Source organism: Brassica oleracea, chromosome C2 (genome assembly GCF_000695525.1).
Source record: "Brassica oleracea var. oleracea cultivar TO1000 chromosome C2, BOL, whole genome shotgun sequence".
Taxonomy (NCBI): domain Eukaryota; kingdom Viridiplantae; phylum Streptophyta; class Magnoliopsida; order Brassicales; family Brassicaceae; genus Brassica; species Brassica oleracea.
In genome coordinates, this window is record NC_027749.1 from 48,525,521 (window position 1) to 48,544,277 (window position 18,757).

At 32.5% G+C, this 18,757-nt stretch overlaps 1 protein-coding gene and 1 pseudogene across 2 annotated transcripts; both read right to left on the reverse strand.

The window, feature by feature from the left end:
* Positions 1 to 2,591: 2,591 nt before the first annotated feature.
* LOC106321356 (probable protein phosphatase 2C 73) lies at positions 2,592 to 5,731 on the reverse strand. Of its 2 annotated transcripts, XM_013759644.1 has the most exons (7): positions 5,637 to 5,731; positions 5,509 to 5,598; positions 4,546 to 4,850; positions 4,072 to 4,386; positions 3,790 to 3,907; positions 3,446 to 3,669; positions 2,592 to 2,915 (listed from the first exon to the last, which is right to left on the reverse strand). In XM_013759644.1, the coding sequence occupies exons 3-7, from the start codon at positions 4,789 to 4,791 to the stop codon at positions 2,682 to 2,684; spliced, it is 1,137 nt and encodes a 378-aa protein (XP_013615098.1). In that variant the 5' UTR covers positions 4,792 to 4,850; positions 5,509 to 5,598; positions 5,637 to 5,731; the 3' UTR covers positions 2,592 to 2,681. The 2 variants fall into 2 exon arrangements, with proteins under 2 accessions (XP_013615098.1, XP_013615103.1); XM_013759649.1 differs by lacking the exons at positions 5,509 to 5,598; positions 5,637 to 5,731 and adding an exon at positions 4,953 to 5,114.
* Positions 5,732 to 12,551: 6,820 nt separating this feature from the next.
* LOC106322602 overlaps positions 12,552 to 18,757 on the reverse strand; it is a 10,273-nt pseudogene continuing 4,067 nt past the window's right edge.

Here is an 18,757-nt window from a genome sequence, read left to right on the forward strand (position 1 = left end):
GAAAGATCATTACTTATTAGCTTATTAGTTCTTAGTTCATACCATCTTTAAAACCGGATTTCACTTAGCTTAAGCATGAACTTGCATTCCCTTTGCTTTAGAATCACCTAGGATTGGTTAGACAATCTTTTATACTACATTGATTTGATCTTAGACACTTGAAAAGTCGAGCACCAACAGTACGATAGAATGAGCCGATTCAAGCCTTGCAACCTCGGGCTAAGCCGTCATCTCTCATTTTATATAGGTCAAACTTTATGATGATGATCGCATTTTATTGAGCTTAGACTACATCTAATATGGTGATCAGGGCCGTCTCAAATTAATTTTAGACCATGTTCAAAAAATTTATTAATCGTACATTTTATCAAGTAATTTTAAAATTTAATATTTTGTCTGATTTTTATAATTATAAGTTCTAAATTTAGCATTATATCTAAAAAATTTAAGGTTCTTACAATAATTTATCTATATATATTTTTTTAAAAATTTAAACTTTTTGTTTTTATATTTCGGGCCATGTTCGACCGTTCTGCTTGCGCGTGCTGTTAAACGGCCGTGCTGGTGATGTGCTCATATAATGACATCATATGAAAATATGAGTTCATTGTCTTCCAAAACAAAAACTATGAATCTATGCTCATCTATCACCTTAAATACTATGGTCCATATAAAAATTCAAAATAATTACCATACAGTATACATTTGTGCTTCTAATATATGATCTCATTAGATGATAACCCATGCGCATGCGCGGAGTGAGTTGTTATAATAATGTGTGTTTATTAAATGATTTTAACATTTTGCAACACTACATTTTTTTATCGATTATAAAATGACGAAGACAAATGTTGACCTCTTAAATATATCATCGTTGTTGAAGAGTTAACGTATTACATCTCATTTTAATTATTTTTAAGACTTCATATGCATAAAAATAAATTAATTTTTGCGGATGACACAAATCACCAAAACCAAATAGGCAACATCGATTATATAATGACGAAAGGGGATTAGGTTTTCTGCTCTCGATTTGTTTACTATTGACTCTCCATAAGTGATTTCATTTTCTATCTCTATAAAATTGTGCTTTCGTTCTCGTCTTTGTTTCATTGATATGAGTTAAGTTTTTTTTTAACTTCTCTTATGAATTCGGTGAATTACATAAGTGTCAATTAAAAAAAATGGACATCTGTAAAAATTAGTTTCACTCCATATACATATCTAAGAATCAAAATTTTGAAAAAAAAATCACCGGCAAACTATATTAACATGTTAGTGTTCAAATATAATATATTAAGTTGTTATAGAATATAAGTGAAGACTCAAAATTTAAATGTCTGTATAGTATATATTCACCAGCTCGGTCTAAAAATCATCTAATTAGAACAACAAAACAAATTACTTATTTCACCAGTTCGGGTAATATCTGAATTCAAATAGATAATATCCGAACCCGAATAGATATCCGAAGATAACCAAACATAAGTATACTTAACCATATATTTCTAGTTTACTTATCTCATTTTATTCAAAATATTTATATTAATGATGCTTATTGCTCAAAATTAGATAATATACATATAATTATGGAAAAAATCATTTGCTACTCAGTTAAAATACATATCAAGCTCTTGTTTCTTGCATTAACAAAAGTTGCATATAAAATTTCAAAACAACAACTAAATTAGTGTCTTTCTATTTTTAAAGTCTTATTTTCAAACATATTAATAGTTTAATATTTTAAAAATAAGAAAACCAGTTAAGTTAAAATATATATATATTTTTTTTTCTTTTTGTCAGTAGTTAAAATATATTTTAAATACAAAAAAAATTTAAACAATGAATAATTTATTTAATTATTCGAACCCAACCCAAAATATCCGAACCCGAACATAAAATACCCGAACCCGACTCGAAGTGTAGAAACATGTGAACGAGTTCTATACTTTTATACTGAATACCAGATACGAACCCGAACGTGTATCCGAACGCCCACCCTTATGATATATGATCATTTGTATCTTACTTAAACAAAAAAAAGTTAAATCATTGATCACAAAATATTCATTTTTAGTAATTTATAGTTGTTTTTTAAAATTCAAAATATAACATATAAGAAAAAATCTAATTTTTTTTATTATATGCTTAAAATGATTGTTTAATGTCTTTTAATAGTATAAAATTAAACAAAAAAAGAGAGGTTAAAAAAATTGTTATCAAATATGTATTATTTATAATCATTAATTGTCATATATATGTTAATCATATTAAGTAATTTTGTATCTTTTATTTAAGGAAAAAAATATATTTTTTTTGTACACTACTAATTAATGTAATAGTTAGTTTAATAAAAAACATGGTATATGTTTATATAGACCAACTTATTTTTCTAACAATTCTAGGAATCATTTTCGTGATGATACATGGCTACAAAAACATGTTGTAATGCTCCAGAATTAATATATTGGGGATACGTTGTCTACTTACCACTTGATATCACCATATGGTTTCTTCACTCTTCCTATCGTTTTTTTTTTGTCAGCATATAAATCAATCACACACGATGAGACTTATGAACCAACTCATGATGGCTGCGACAAAAAAAAACTGCATTTCGAATTTCAAAATCAATGTTACAAACGGAGAGCTATCGCTGATCTATTTACAAACGCAACTTTTTACTTAAAAGTCGTGGCATGTTGAGCATGTTGAACATGTTGTGAGAGAGATGGCGATGATGAAGAGGAATGGAGGAAGAGGCAGACCACGGACATATCGTCCATTGCAATACCTCGTCTCTTCTTCTTCCAAGCCCGAACCGCTTGCTCCACTAATCGCTTAGCCGCCTTAGGCCGCTCAGCGGTCGAAGAAACGATCTCTATAGCTTCTTGGTTTGTGATCACATCCCATATCTTTTATATTCAAACCAAAAACAAAAAACAAATTGGTCAATAAATTTACCAATAAATAAACGAAATTAGGAGTGTCCAACCAGAATGAACCAATTCAATGCAAACCGATCAAAAATGTTTATTTGAACCTAAACAAAAATCTGAAATAGGGTCTATTGCTGTCTCAAATATTTTATTTTTATATATTTAAAAGCAAAAAACTGAAAATTATATCATTTTGAACTTCAAAATCTATTTATTAAAACCAAAACCGAAATGAAACTGTTCAAACCAAAATCTATTTATTATAATAAATTTGATTTTTACCTGTAGCTATTTTATATAAAACCAAAAACTCAAAACCTAAACAGTACCGAAATTAGAATGAGATGTTCCTAAATCGAATAAATAATATTCTAATTTCATTTTTTTCAAATGTTTTCTTCTGTCTTACATTTGGCATTTTAAAACCCTTTAAAGTATTTTAAGTGTGTGTGGAATGTGAATGAATGAGTATTGTTTGTTTGTTTTCACGGTTTACAGATACTTACCCCATCACTAGCCAAGATGATAAAGTGGTCTTTAGCAGAGATATGCCTTTGAGTGACTTCAGGGACCGAGACCAATCCATACTCTTTGATACAATAGTCTCCGAACGCTCTTGACATAGCCAAACCCGGTGCTTCTGTGTCTGGTTGCCATACACGATGGACTCCTGGCTCATCTTTCATACAGAAAACCCGCCCATTGCATCCGATAATTCTCTCCTTCTCCTCTATTATTTTCACACCAAAACAAACACAAGAATCAAGATTCAAGAACGTACTAGAATAATATTCATATCTTTTTCAAGATCTAGTAAAGGTAAAGTTCAAGAAGGATTGAGAGAACTAACGAGGCAGATTCGGTTTGAAATCAAGGGTGAGCTGAACAGCAACCAAGCTACCTTCATCCGAACTCGTGGCTAGTACTGCTCGTGAATCGCCTACGTTTGATACATAAATAACATCACCCTACATACGGCAAGACACACCATTTGATCAATGAACATATAAATCTCAAAAAATCTTATTAACAGTTGGAAACCATATTTTTTTAAAAGTTTTTTAATGAATGTTAAATTTATTGGATTCAAATATTTTTACTCGGAGTGATCACTAATTGTTTTATGTTTTACCTGTCTGACAATGGTTATAGCGGTTGTGCCGCTGTTGTAAGAATCGATCTTGCGGTGATGTTCAAGCTCTTGATCAACCGATGCGCATGTCTTGAGATATGAATGTTTCCATATGTCGAATCTCGAGAATTTTTTATTGGAGCCTTCAAGGTCTAGCTCGGGCTCTAGTAGTGCGGTTTGAGCAAGAGTCTTTTGCCAGTTGCATAGAAGCGACGAAGGCATTGAGTTTCTTACATGTTTGGCTACATAGTGACCCCATGGACCATGTCCATCGAATATCCCGCAGAATATCATGTCTTCTTGGCACCCAAATCCCTGATTACCAAAGATAAATTGTCAAAACGCTAAACATACTCAAAACGCGGTAAATAGCACAAAGGATATGAATCTAGAAGGAACCAAGAAGTCTAACAAACAAACGCAAACGCAGAAAAATTTTAAAACGGGAAAAAGGTTAGTAGCGTTGTAATATACCTCCCAAACGATGGCACAGTCCTGGTTAACGCCTTTTTCACCGCGTTTAGAGAAAACAGAGGCCGAGTTATTAGAACCTTCTGCATAAACGTAACCACATGATTTCAGAATCATCTCCTTCTTTTTTGCATCTTTCACCATCTCATCAGCAGCTTCCTTAGCGTCGCAAGTTCCATTGTTGTTCTTCACTTTCTTGATCGAAAAGGATCGAGCTAATCCACTGAACATGGACGAAAAATGCCCCATTCTTTAATTACACCAGATGATGAAAATATCAAGCAACAGTGAGTAAGATGATCTTGAATCTGTTGAACAAAGAAAGAACAGAGAGGTTTTAGATTCTTGGATGAGAGTTTTAAGAGTTAGAGGGACATAATATAATGTCTAAAAGTATTGGAGAAAAATACCAAAAAGAGGTTTAAACTTAAAAGGTACGAAGATGAGTCATAGTGCAGAGAATCTAAAAGATGAGAAAAAAAATATGCTTAAGTTAGCAGAATATTCATAAGTCTGACATGGAATTCCATTGAAACAAGCTTCTGAGATTATCAAATGGTTATCTTTTGAGATAAGTTCTAAATAGTTTACAAAAAAAAAAAAGAGATAAGTTCTAATTATAAATATAAAAATGAATTTGACTCTAAAGGAAATCAAGTTTCTCTTTATAGAAAACACATTTAGAGATATTTCTTAATAAGGAAATGAAAAACAAGTTGCAAGACTCGAAGATTCTCCCTCTTTTGCTTTTTCAGGGAAATCTAACAAGAAAATAAAAATCTATCACAGTCTCATAACTTTCTGAGCATGCTTTTGCTTAACATATATTTAAATATGAAAACCTAAAAGGCAAAATCCAACAACAGATTACTCTTCACCCTCTTTGTTTAAACATTCTTGATTCGTCACAGACCAGTCAGATTCAACTTAGATGTATAAAAGAGAGATAGAGATAGAAATAGAGACCGTTGAGATGGCTCAGAGACGCCGTAGAGATGACGTATTGTCGGAAAAGCTGACGTAGCACCAAACGGAGAAGAAAAGTTAGCTAAGGAACAAGTTACAAAAAAAAAAAAAAAAAGTTAGCTAAGGAAGCGAGAGAGAGAATAATCAGAATCCATTTAATGCTCCAAAGAGAAAGAAACACATTAAATGGAATAATCAAGAAAGATTATTTATAAAGTTAATTCTTTTTCGGTGTTGTAATAGTTCCTTCTGTCATTTATATTATGGTAAGAGAAGGACAAAGGCATGGACGACAATGTCTTTGGTCTTTTGTGGATGTCAGAAAATCAGAAATTCAATAATTATATTTTTTTAATAATCATAAACTCACCACGATATTTGTTTCTTATGTTTTAAAATAAAAATTAGTTAATTAAGAACAAGTTGTAGAATATTTAAGTGTCGATTATCAGAAACAGAGACAACTACGAGATACGTTTATATCTTCTTCGAAAATTATACAATTAAATCTTCGATCATACCATTTTTGTTACAGGCTTTAACTAATTTAAAATGGTGTTAAAACATGCTATTTACATGTACATGATAATAAAAATTATTGTTAGAAACAACACAATAACAAAAGGAGAATATTGTGTACATAATGGAATGAAATGGGTTAACAGATGAATGAGCCCATATCGTTGCATCAAAAGTCAAATAAAGCAGATACAAACAACTAATAAAGTTCAGTAAATATCACAGTAACAAGGGTAACAAATCAATATTTATATGAAGAAAAAAACCAAAAGGTAAATGTTTTTTTTGAAACTAAGGCTAAACCAAAAGGTAAATGTTATCTGAAAAGTTCACTATTTTTATGAATGAGCAAGATAATAAAGCAATCAAATAGTATATGTATATTATATTTAGCATTATCCTTAAGAGACTGCCAACAGTTCCGTTGTGGTTATGTAACATCATTTTGGACTGAAAGCTATGCAGTTAACATACGTATAATATCAAAAAAAAAAACAGTGTATAAAAATCAATTTAATTGGCATAAAATTAGGTAAGCGGAAGGCATAAAAGAAATACGGTCAAGCAGCGAAAATAAAATTCGAAGGTTGGGGAATCTAATCATATATATATATCTATATATTATGATTGATACTACTACTTTATTTGGCATTGCGTCATATGATTATCGTGGTAACAATATATCTGTATGTCAACGACATCGATCTCAAGTAAAATATACAAATATTGTTTAAATGTGAATATTTAAAGACCATAGTTGCTGTATTATATACGTATAAATAAAATATATCAATAAATTTCCTAACCAAAAGATATTTAGGTCAATATCGAAACTAACTATAAAGCTTGCAACTTTTATAGAAGAAGAGGTCAAATGATAAAAATACAAAATTTTAAATTACACTCTAGAGAATAATTTATGTAAACGTTCCGGCTTTATCTTATTTTCGCAACGGGTTTTGACGACCGGCTAAACAAGATGGGTAGAAAAAGCATGAAAATGACAGAAATGACTTGACAATAATGCTCTCAAGCTTTTGATAAAGTCCAGTAAAAGGCAGTGCACTGATTGTTATTTGCCTTGGCCCTTGACTCAAATATTGATAATTAGTTCCATCATTAGTAAACGTTCGTATAATTCCATTTCAAAATGTTTCTATGATCCAAGAAAAACTGCGTACGAAACGAAAAACGTAGAGAGAGGTGAGTGGATTCTCTCTTCCCTTTGTCTTCCCACCGTACATTCTCCTCTCGCCACAACCGCATCTGTTACAACTTCGGTGGCCGACAGAGGGTCTCTACCCGTCGGTCACCACTCCAATCGCTCTTGTGTCCAGTTTCTCTCTCTCATAACTCGACTTTTCCACTTTCTCTTTGCTTCATCTACTCTGGTTTTCGTCAGGTATCAGCCGGATCTGGCTACCAAACCGGCGTCTGAGGGTGTCCTCAGCTTCCCTGGAGCGATGGCGAAGTCGTGGAAGGTCAGATCTGAGCAGGAGACGTCGTCTTGGAAGTAGATCTAGGGTTTGACTTGAGCGGATCTGGGTCAGATCTCTCATGGAGGGTCCGCCGGAATGGATAAGCGTCGCTGCCTTTACCTTTTCGGCATGGTCACTCCCTCCTCTGTCTTCATTTGTCTCTTCCTCCGATTGCTAAAGGTAAGAACTTCCATGTCTTGTGACTTGTTCCGAGATGAAAAAGGCGATGGCGAGACTCTTCGCCGGGGACTTCTTTTCTGGTACTCTTCCTCGACAACTGCCATGGCGTCTTGTTAGGATCCAGTTCTATCGGGGGGTTTTGGGATGGATCGGAGTTTCGTGTCATTACTCTGCTATGTCTCAGCTCCTTTCGATGGATCTATTCTCCCCTCTCGCCTGCTGATGGGAGCTCATGCTCCTTCGCCCTTCAAGTTTCTGAAGGAAGAAGGCCTCTGTCTTCTGCCTCTCTTGATGGTCTGAAGTTGGTATCTTTTGTGCTCTGCTCGCGTGATGGGACAGGAGTCGAGCTGCTAAAACCTCCGCTTCTATATGCTTGTCACTCACCTGTTCTTCAACTGCTGGCTTCTCATCGTCGGGGTTGGGTTATCGGGATCACGGTTCGTCATCTTCTTGAGAATGCAGCGTCTGGAGTGGACTTCACCGCCAGTGATAGCCGGACAGTGATAGCCGGACCAGGGCGGGGTCAACCCTGCTTCGCCTACTCTCCGGTTGGAGTCGCCTTCGGAATGGTCCGTAGTGCCTCGGACTGTTCTCCGGTTGTGTTCTCTTCGGGCCTGTGAGGTTTTGATGTAGGTTCCGGCATCAAATCTCTCACTGTGTCTACTGCAAACTTCAATGTTGTCCATGGAATTGTTAGTTTAGCTAAACTTTAATCACTTCCATTGTGTTGTGATTTAACCTTTCTTGTTCTAGTGAGTCTTTTTTTATCTTTTTTGTGGCTCCCTAATAAGACACTCTTGCTTTGATTAGCAATTTAGATGCACTCAAATGTATCTCCCTGTGTCATTATTTGCTTAATGAAATTCAAATACTTAACTAAAAAAAAATGTTTCTATGTTTTTTGTTGTTTACCGAGTGTATATGATGCATCAGTATAAGAAATGCATGTTCTAGTTTAAAACCCTCGATTTTATTGATGCATAAGTTATCAAACTGAAAGGCACAAATGCTTAATCACGATGAAATAAGATAACAATAATATACTGGTTTAGTAATAATCAGTTTCATCATGCACGTTACATGTGTAGTTAGCTAGTCATATCTTCTATTGAGAAAATATTCTTGGAAGACCAAATATATAATGAAAAAAGAAACACAAGTTGAGCATTCAAAATACATATAAAGTACGTACGTCGACGTAGCTTTACACGTTTAACATAAGCATTTTAAAGTATGAATAAACAGTTTTTATGATGTGTACTATAAACAATAACATGTGAGTATGGTCCATATATATGATATATGTATAAACTAATAAAAAAAACTTTAATTTTAAAAAAATTTGTGCAGGTGCATGCATATGTAATATAATAAATAGAGATCCTGTGTTATACGAAATAAACAGCTCACGATAAAGGGGATGATTGGTCTGGTTCGATATCGCTAGCTTATAGTACATTGTTAACATTGACCATATTCCGGTTCGATCTAGATATTTTAAATAATTAGTTTACAGCGAGTGAACCGGATCGATAACCGTAGCATGTCAGGTCGCAATAATCAGACGCCGTGACGAAACTGGACACGAACCTTCGAGTTTCACATTGGTCGAGGGAACAGTCAGTGGGACCCAATTTACGGGGACTGTGTCTGACCGCTTGTGACAGTAGTCTTTTGGGCGGGACCCATCACGCATAAGAAAACAACAAACACTGATTTTCTGTATTGGTTCGTTGGATGAATCCCGAATATGTCGGCAACAATCATGCACACAAAATCTTTTTCTCTGTTTTCATTTATTTTTATTATTGTTTTGGTATTTTCAGTTATTTTTGGACTTGAGAAACAAAAGTTATGAAGTTTTATGGTAAGTACAGGTTGGAATTTTATTTATTTATTTTCTTGAGAAGAGGATATTTAAATTCAAACCACAAGAATAGACGTTGGCTGTGTAGTTTCAAAGACATTGTAATTTGTATATATAACTTTATGTTTCTTTTCTCTAGTGTATTGTGTATTTGAAAACAGTAACAGAGAATTCTCTAGGATAACTTCTTTTAAATTTTTATCACAAAAGTAATTTTCAATAAAGAAAATAACTAAAATAAATTTTATTAAATGATAAAAATGTAATTTTACCCTAGGATTAGTTATTTTAGACTAAAGGGGTGTATTGAACTTAGAATTTTAAAGGGTTTTAGGATTTGTTTAAAACTCCATGTTATTCAACTGGTGATTTTAAAAACAAAATCCAAATCATGTGTTATTGAACATAGAACTTATCTGAAATCATTTCAAATCACTTGTAATCTCGTGTTATTCAACTAATAATTTATAAAATTGAAATCAAATCCAGTGTTATTCAAAGCTAAGTAATATTCTGGAAGAAAAATTGTGAATGGGGTTTTAGAATACTTTACATCCATTTTTAGTTATAATTTGTCGATATAGAAAACTCACATTTGCATATGTTATTTGAAGAGACTTCATAAGAAAGAATCAAGAAACAAAATTGCAGAACTATTTCAGATCCTTTTATTCTTATGCTGAAATCTGAATAAAATTATTCTTCTCTGTATAATTAGTCATTCTCAATTATTTTCTCTCTCAATCTCTCTCTTATGAATCAGTGGCTTGCCTAAACTCTATTGATGGTGAGTCATGAATCATGATTAATTGACACGGAGAATCTGGAACTGGGTTTCTGTTCATCGTGAGAGCATTCAGAAAAGAAACTTGAAGTGATTCAGAGGTTAACGTTCGTCAATCTTTGGCTTTAATGATGATGAACTCTGTATTCGCATAACAGAGGCAAAAATATCGGGGATTCCACTGTCTTGCAAACTTTGAGAAGTTTGACTGTCTTGCTGCCAAACCAGGTAGTGTCATTATTCTGGTGTGAATTGTTGATCTATTAGAAATCATGTTTATGGTTTTGGATGAACTGCAGCCACCAGATTCGAAAAGAATACGATCCATCTGCTGCTGCTGATTCGGGTGCCATGATTCCTTGATTGACATTCCAAAACTCTGTCTCCTTAAATCTATCTAATACCTCCTGCAGAGATTGAAGGAGAAAGATGAGGCCTTTGCCGGAAGTTGATACAGAAGAGGATGATAGATTGTGGTTTAAGCATCCTAAGGCAGTTAGGAGAGCTTTGAGACAGGAAGCGCTTTGGAAAGCCTCTCTGTTTAAGACGCCTCCAAAAAATGATTTCTCTTTTCGGATTCGAGGTTTCTCCTCGGGAAAGAAATCCTCTCTATAACCGCAAGTCGGTCTTCAAACTTGTACATATGAAGATTTTTTCTTGGAATGTTAGAGGATTAAATAACAATGATCGGCAGAGATCTAAAAAAAAAAAAAAAAAAAAAAGTGGCCTTTTCCACTCAAAATTACCTTAAGAGAAGCTAGAGGGGTCATATGTTCTTAGGAGAAGCAAGTTATCCAGTTTCCTGAGAGCTGGGGATGTTAAAATAAAGATCTTGATATTGGTCTGCAAGTCATTTATCTTCAACCATGGCACTAAAAATCTGCGACACTACCGAAGAATGCACTGTTCTTCTTCCTCAAACAGAGAACTAGAAAGAACAAGTGATCAACCTCAAGTTTGTTGGCTCCATCTGAAAATGTGTAGTCATCTCTACAATGTGATCACTCACACAGAGAAGCCATTCCATTTCTATTTCTTCTCCGTAGGCAGAGGTTCTAACCTCCATAGTTGCCCGAATAAGGTAGCTTTGTCAAGAAAATGCCAGCTTGTGGAGATATGTTGTAAGAACTAAATCCAAATAACAATTCAAATGGTGACTGCAGTTTTGCACTACTTGTAACTGCAGAGGCATTATAACGGCTGCAGTTTTACATTGTAGCTTCGAAGTTCTATTAGTCTTGTGAATTATTGTGGCTGCTGCGGGTTACTTAAACACCTTTTGCTGAAACGAAATTCTTTATAATTTTCCATCACAGATATTTATCAATATTGAGATCCAAGCTGTTCTCATTTCAACAATCACCTAAAAACTCTGAAATTTTTAGAAAACATCTTACCAAATCACCTACATATTTGATTTTAATTTTTAAACGTTAAATGAAATCACTCAAATAACTCTAAAACTCACCTAAATCCTACCAAAATTAAAACACTCTAAAACTCTTTAAAATCTTCGGTCCAATACACCCCCCTAAGGGTTTGGAGTTAAGGGGTGGAGTTTTGGTGATAAGTTTCAAATTTTAAAAAATAAAAAAAAAATATTAAAAATTTCAAAATAAAAATGGACTATTTTGATCATTTTTTTTTTCAGTGCTATTTTTATGATAAACACTTTAAAAAAAACTATCCTAGAATTGTCCTACTAAAATAGACTAGAAGATATTCGATTTGTGGAACTAAATTTTTTTTCCATTTAAGCCAAAAATAAAACTAAAACGTTTTCCCACTAGATCTAAAATAAGAACCTACGTGGTAATGAGTCATATGAGGAGCTATGCATGCACACGTGACGAGAGAAGCATAGACTCACCACTACACTAGAAGACTTTTAGAGTGGATTCTTCCCATTTTGAAAGGGAAGTTCTAATTTCGGCAACCGAACCTGGTCGAGAACCAACCACACGATGAGTTAGGTCCTCACGGGGTCCACACGCGAGCCCAAACCTTTGGATAAAAGTTTACATTCTACGGTCAACACGTGTTGTCGACAATTGACAAATAATTCACTTGTGTGGTGGTGGATTTTCCGTGTTTGTGCACCCACCGTAGCAATAAGAACGTGTGGAAACGGTGTATCATAATGTACTAGCTAGGGGAAAAAAGCCCATTAATTTGGGCATAAGAAGCCCATAAATAAGTATACAACCATACTAAACATGAAGTTGTGTTCCAGCATGGAAAAACACATATCTATTCAGAACAAAGTTTCCTGAGAACTACTGAGTCCTCTACAATGATGTACGTCACCAATTCAGTTTCATGTCATATCAGCTCCAGATTCTCTAGATTTACCACTGAGCCAGGTAATTCGCATATCCAACATTTCCTCATCGAGATCTTCTTCAACTTTTTCTGCAGCTTCCTAATCTCTAGAGGCAGCTTTCTCAACCCCGTGCAATGAGAAATATCCAGAAACCGCAAATTTCTGAGTTCGCTAGTCGTTTCAGGCAGCTCGCAGAGATTAAAACAAGAAGCCAGCCTCAACACTACTAGTTTACTCAAGTTGTCTATATCATTTGGAAGTCTAGAAAGCTTGTAACAGTTCGTGACGCTAAGTGTCTTCAACGAAACAACATGAGATACCCAATAAGGCACCTCATCGAGGTCGTAGCAATAGTCTATCTCAATCTCCTGTAAGCTAGGAAGAGCTTTAGGGATATCAACATCTACACAGTCATAGAAAACCTCACCGAAACTACACATAACAAAAGATATCTTCTGGAGACTGCCGAGTCGCAATTGGGGAAGGTCCAGCAAAGTGACTGAAGCTTTCTCAAACCTGATCCTTTTCAGGTTTGGTAATGAGCTGAGACACGAGAAGTTTGTTATCTTTGCAGGGGAAGCACCGTGGTTTGTGATGGTAAAAACCTTTAGCTTCTTCATTCCAGCAATGAAGCTTGGTAATGCATAGTCTGATGAAGAAAGATTTAGTATTAAAGCCTCAACATTGGGGCAATCCATTTCAACCCAACTCGATGAGAACAAATTATCTGTAACCAAAAGCATAGCTGTAAGAAAGTCATATATTTAGAAACAATAGAGAAAATGTTAATTCTAGAAATGACTTAAATCTTTGTGTACCTTAAACGGTCAAATTCGTCTAACCGGAAGAAAGATGTTTTTCTAACGGGAAAAATGATAAATCGTATTTTGAGGTAATATATATATATATATATAGGTATAAGGGACTGTAAATAATATTTTCTCCTTTTCCCAAAGAATGTAGTTTTGAGATTTTATTTATTTCACATAAATAGTAGTTTTGTGTTTTCAGTGTAACTTTATAGTTTTCACCCATTTTGTCCATATTAGTTAAGACAATTATAATTACATATAATATTTTTTAATATAAATAATGTATTAAAGTAGGGTTATTATTTATATCTTATATATTAAAACAGAAGTTACAACCTTGATTCATGTGTGATCTTTTTAAAAAATGGACCCTCACTAGAAATTAGTTATCATTCATTTATTACTAATATCTTATATATTAAAACAGAAGTCACAACCTTGATTCATGTGTGATCTTTTTAAAAAATGGACCCTCGCTAGAAATTAGTTATCATTCATTTATTACTAATAATATGGATTAATAATATATCATTTATAATATAACATCGACTCCTAAAAACCCGGATTGGTTAACAAACTCATCTTGATTCATGTGTAATATTTTTATTTGGATCATCATTTAAATTTTTTATTAAATGTATTTTCTTAATGCTAATATATAATCTTTTAACTACTTAAATCATAAAATAATTTGATATATTTTAATTTAAAATATAAATATATATATTTAATTTTCTTAACAAATGTGTTGAAAAACATTATAACAATATCTTAATTATCAAAAATTGTATATAAATCTTTTCACTAATTTTGTAATTAGTAATGAAATTAATGTTATTATACATTAATATATATATATATATATATATATATACATATACTCAATTATCTTTTACAAAATGAAAAAAATTATATCAAATTTTACTATTTTATAGTTATATCTATCATTTTAAAATAAAACATTGTATTTAACTAAATATGATAAAATTATTTTAAACTGATAAATTAATATATTTTATTTTCACAAACATTAAAAATTTATGCTAGAAATATAATATGTTGGTAGAACGGGTAACATTAGTAAATTAGATTATTCATGTATAAAATTAACTTCTCTTAAACTTTTATATATATATATATAGTTATTATCCTAAATGAATAAACATAAAAAAATATTGATAAATGAAACCTAGCGCTTTGAATTACGGATCATGATCATAATAATTGAATAAAAAATAATTCTAAAATATATATAATAAAAAATATTGATAAAGGAAATCTATCGCTTTGAATTATGGATCATGATCATAATAATTGAATAAAAAATAATTTTAAAATATATATAATAAAAATTAACAAATATATGTGATGATTTGAAATAATCAATTAACTTAAAGAATGAAGACTATCAAATTGTTATATTTAAAATAATTATATATAACCATTTAAATATATAAGTAACTTTAAAAATATATTCTAATTATGTAAAATATATATAAATTAACATGAAAATTAATATCCGCACGGTTGAGCGGGTCCAAATCTAGTTATAGCTTTATTTTTAAAGTGTATGAAAACTCTAAAATTACAATCTTAGTGAAACGGAAAGACTAATATACATAACCAATGTACAAATTTTAAACGGATATTTGACTCAATCGTATTTTACTTTCTTAATTTTTTTGATTTTTTTCAAAATTAATTGGCGTTTGTTCGCAACAGAAAGTCCAAATTATATTGTTAGGAACAGAAAAAAAAAAGGACACTAAGGGATTACCTGTGGAGATAGACAAGAGACGAGCAATTAATAGGCTGCCTAAGATTCAAATACCATTCTGGAAATAAGTTCTCTATGACCTTCAAATGGAGTCTTTTTGTTTCCAAGATTGATTCCAATCGGCTTTGATGGATAGCCAGCTCCCTCAGGACATCATGTTGAGTGACTAAGAGCCTATGTAGAATCCATCTTCCTGCTCATTTCTCCTGGTAAGTACATAAACAAGTTCATCAAAGTGGTACATGGTAAGAAGGTAGCAAAGAAACAATGTTGACATATAAATAAACATACCTGAGAGGAACAAGTTTAAGCAGGTTCTGAGAAGCAAGGTCATTGAGGTACTTCATGTACACAATACTACTACTACTACTAGTACCGTATAGTTCCACCCATAAGTCAATTATTACCGAAGCGCGTATCTTATGGTCCTCAAGAAACGAGCCCATGTCCATGAAACACTCTTTAAGATGAGGTTCCAGGGCATTGAAGCTAGGCTGCAGACGTTCTAGAATTATTTTCCCTTCAGACCAGCTTTCGACTTGGTCTTTCCATAAATGTAGACCTCGTCCTTTAAGGGAAACACCGACTACTTCAATCACAAGCGGGAGTCCATAGCAACGTTTCAATGTCTGCAAAAAAGATGGATTTAGTGTTTCTACAGCCATGAGCTAGAATCAAAAACTGATACCTTTTGAAGAAGATCTTCAAACACATCTGGATTTGTGTGATGAGGCAGTGGCGATGCCAACTGAATGAGAAGGTTCTTGGCATCTCGATGTTCCAAAGGTTTCAGATGATAAGTGGGACCAAAACTGGGAAACTCAAACTGAGAAGTGACCAAAATCTTATAATCTTGAAGGTTAATCTGAAACGTCTTAAGCAAGGATTCTGCTCCAGCAAACACATCATCAAAAACCAACAATATACCACCATTCCCTTTAAGTTCCTCTAGCAGTTTTCTTAAGCAATTAGCTGCTTGAGAATCGTTGGTGAATGTAAGGTCTTTGTAACCGTTGTGCAGGAGTAGATGCTGTACCATGACCCTCAAGTTAGGGGTTCTTGCAGTAACCCAATATAAGATATGTTTGAACATTCCTGCCATTGGAAACACTTTGAACAGTGTGTAAAAGAAAAACACTTAACAAGTTATACCTAGGCCTTGGCTTTCGGATTTTGGTTCGATTCCGGTTAGTTTTTTTTTTCAATTTTGATTTTTCGCTTTGATAGATATAGGAACTGTTCGGTTATTTATGAAATTTGGTTCCATTTCAACTCGGTTCAAGAATATCCGATAAATTTCAGTTCCAGTTTATCGATAAAGAAAAACAGTTTTTTTCAGTTTTCTCGAATCAAAGATCATGTAATTCAGATAAATTAATACATTCTGGATACAATTATTTGGATAATTAATTCGACTTTTTGGATAGTTAGATTTTAATATTTTGGATAAAAATATTTGGATAATTCGATATTTGGATAGTTTGGTTTATAAATAGTATTTTAAAAATATTTGGTAATTTTAAAGTTAAATATAATTAATATTTTAGGTAGATAAACTAAATTTTAGATATTCGTATACTTATTTGATTTTCGGGTTAGATATGCCTAGGCACTTAGAGCATCATTATCGCTCGTATTCGGGGGTCTCTTATGTTTAATTTGATTTAAAATAAAATCAAAAGGACAAATAAACCTAAAAGACGTCTCTTAATTTGGTACCGGAAGAGACGTCTCTTCGTCTTCTTCTCTTCGGCCTTGATTGGTAGAGCATTAGCATTAGCATTAGCATTAGCATTATGCTCTACATTATCCAATCAACAATTGTTAGAAAAGTATTTAGAAAAGCATTTACTAAATGCAAATGTTCTCCAAATGCTCTCTGGCCAATGCTTTCACATAAAGCTTTTATAAGAGCATTTGCATCTATAATTTATAAAATTACGGAAAATATATAATTAATTCATTTATTTTATTTGATAATATCATAAAATTATTTTTATATCAAGAAAATAAAATTTTAATTTATAATAATTTTGTTTTAAAAAAATAGTTTTCGCGTTTAAAATATATAATTTAATTTATTTTAAATGTGAAATATTATTTTAAAAAATATATATTTTAATTATAAAATTTATTTTTAAATAATATTTTTCGATATAACCATAATTTTTAAAATTTAAAATAAAATAAATTAATTATATATCTTTTTAATTTTATATGTTAATATATTTATATATATATATATTAGAAATATATTCATTAAAAATGAATATATTAATATACTAATTAAAATAAATATATTATATATTATATACTAATTTTTCTAATAATTTTAAATAGCATACTGCTATAGCAATCATCCTATTAAACAGTTTGCAAAAGCATACTGCTTCTATAGCATACTGCTACTGCCAATGCTAATTTCTATAGCATACTGCTACTGCAAATGCTCTGCCAATCAGGGCTTCGCCTGCCAATCAGGGCTTTGCCTTCCTCTCTGTCTCTCTCCACTCCCTCTCCCATGGTGGCTTCTTCTACCTTCTCCTCAGCTCTTCTCTCAAACAACCGCACTCCACCGCCATGCTGCTCTATCAGACCCTTGATCTCTTCCTCCCCGATGCCCAGGAGGAGATCTGTGTCTTTGCTGAATCCTTTTGTGGATGCGATGATTGCTTCGAAAACGCCGGCTTGGGTCCATGCGGGTTTCTGTTCGGGAGCCTCCACCCTTTGAAGGAAACGCTCAAAGACAGAGACTTTAAGTATGATGGTGAACGGTTTTGACGAGGAAGCATAGCTTCAGGTCTGTCAATGGAGGTGGGGAGACAGAGTTTTGAAAGATGGGTTTTTTGTATCGTGGGCTGAAGAAGGAGAGGAGTTTTGTTCTTTCTGTCTCTGTACTTTTCTTCTTTGATTTAACTGTTGAAGAATGAAATAACGTTGCAGAGATGATGGTGCTAGGAGATGGAGTGCAACAGCTCCTTTTTGGGATAACTAGGGATTAACCCGGGCTACGCCCATAATTTTTATTTTTTTCTAATTTAAGTTGTTAATTATTTATATTTAGGTTATGATATATATTTATATAAATGTTAAGATGCATGTCATAATTAAAATTTATTTTTAAATTTTAACACGTTAAATTAACATATTTTTTACTATTTAAATATTTTTTTTGTAATTTTGTTGGCTATCTAGTTATCATATTTAGCAAAACTATCTGTTGAGTGTTGGAATAAATTTTTTAGATATTTAATTAAACTGTAGAGTATTTTTGGATCGACCACATGCTCAACAATCGATCGATCCATAAAAGATGGTTGATCTCTTTGGCCAGGTAAGTACAATTTTAGCAAAAATATATTTGATTTTCAAATATTAAGTATATAACTTTTCTTTTGAATATTGTTTTTTTGAATTGTATTTTTTGATTAAATTATTGTATTATAATGTTTATGTAAATATTTTTTGTGATGTTTGAATTTGTGCTGTTAGTATACTTAACCTAGATG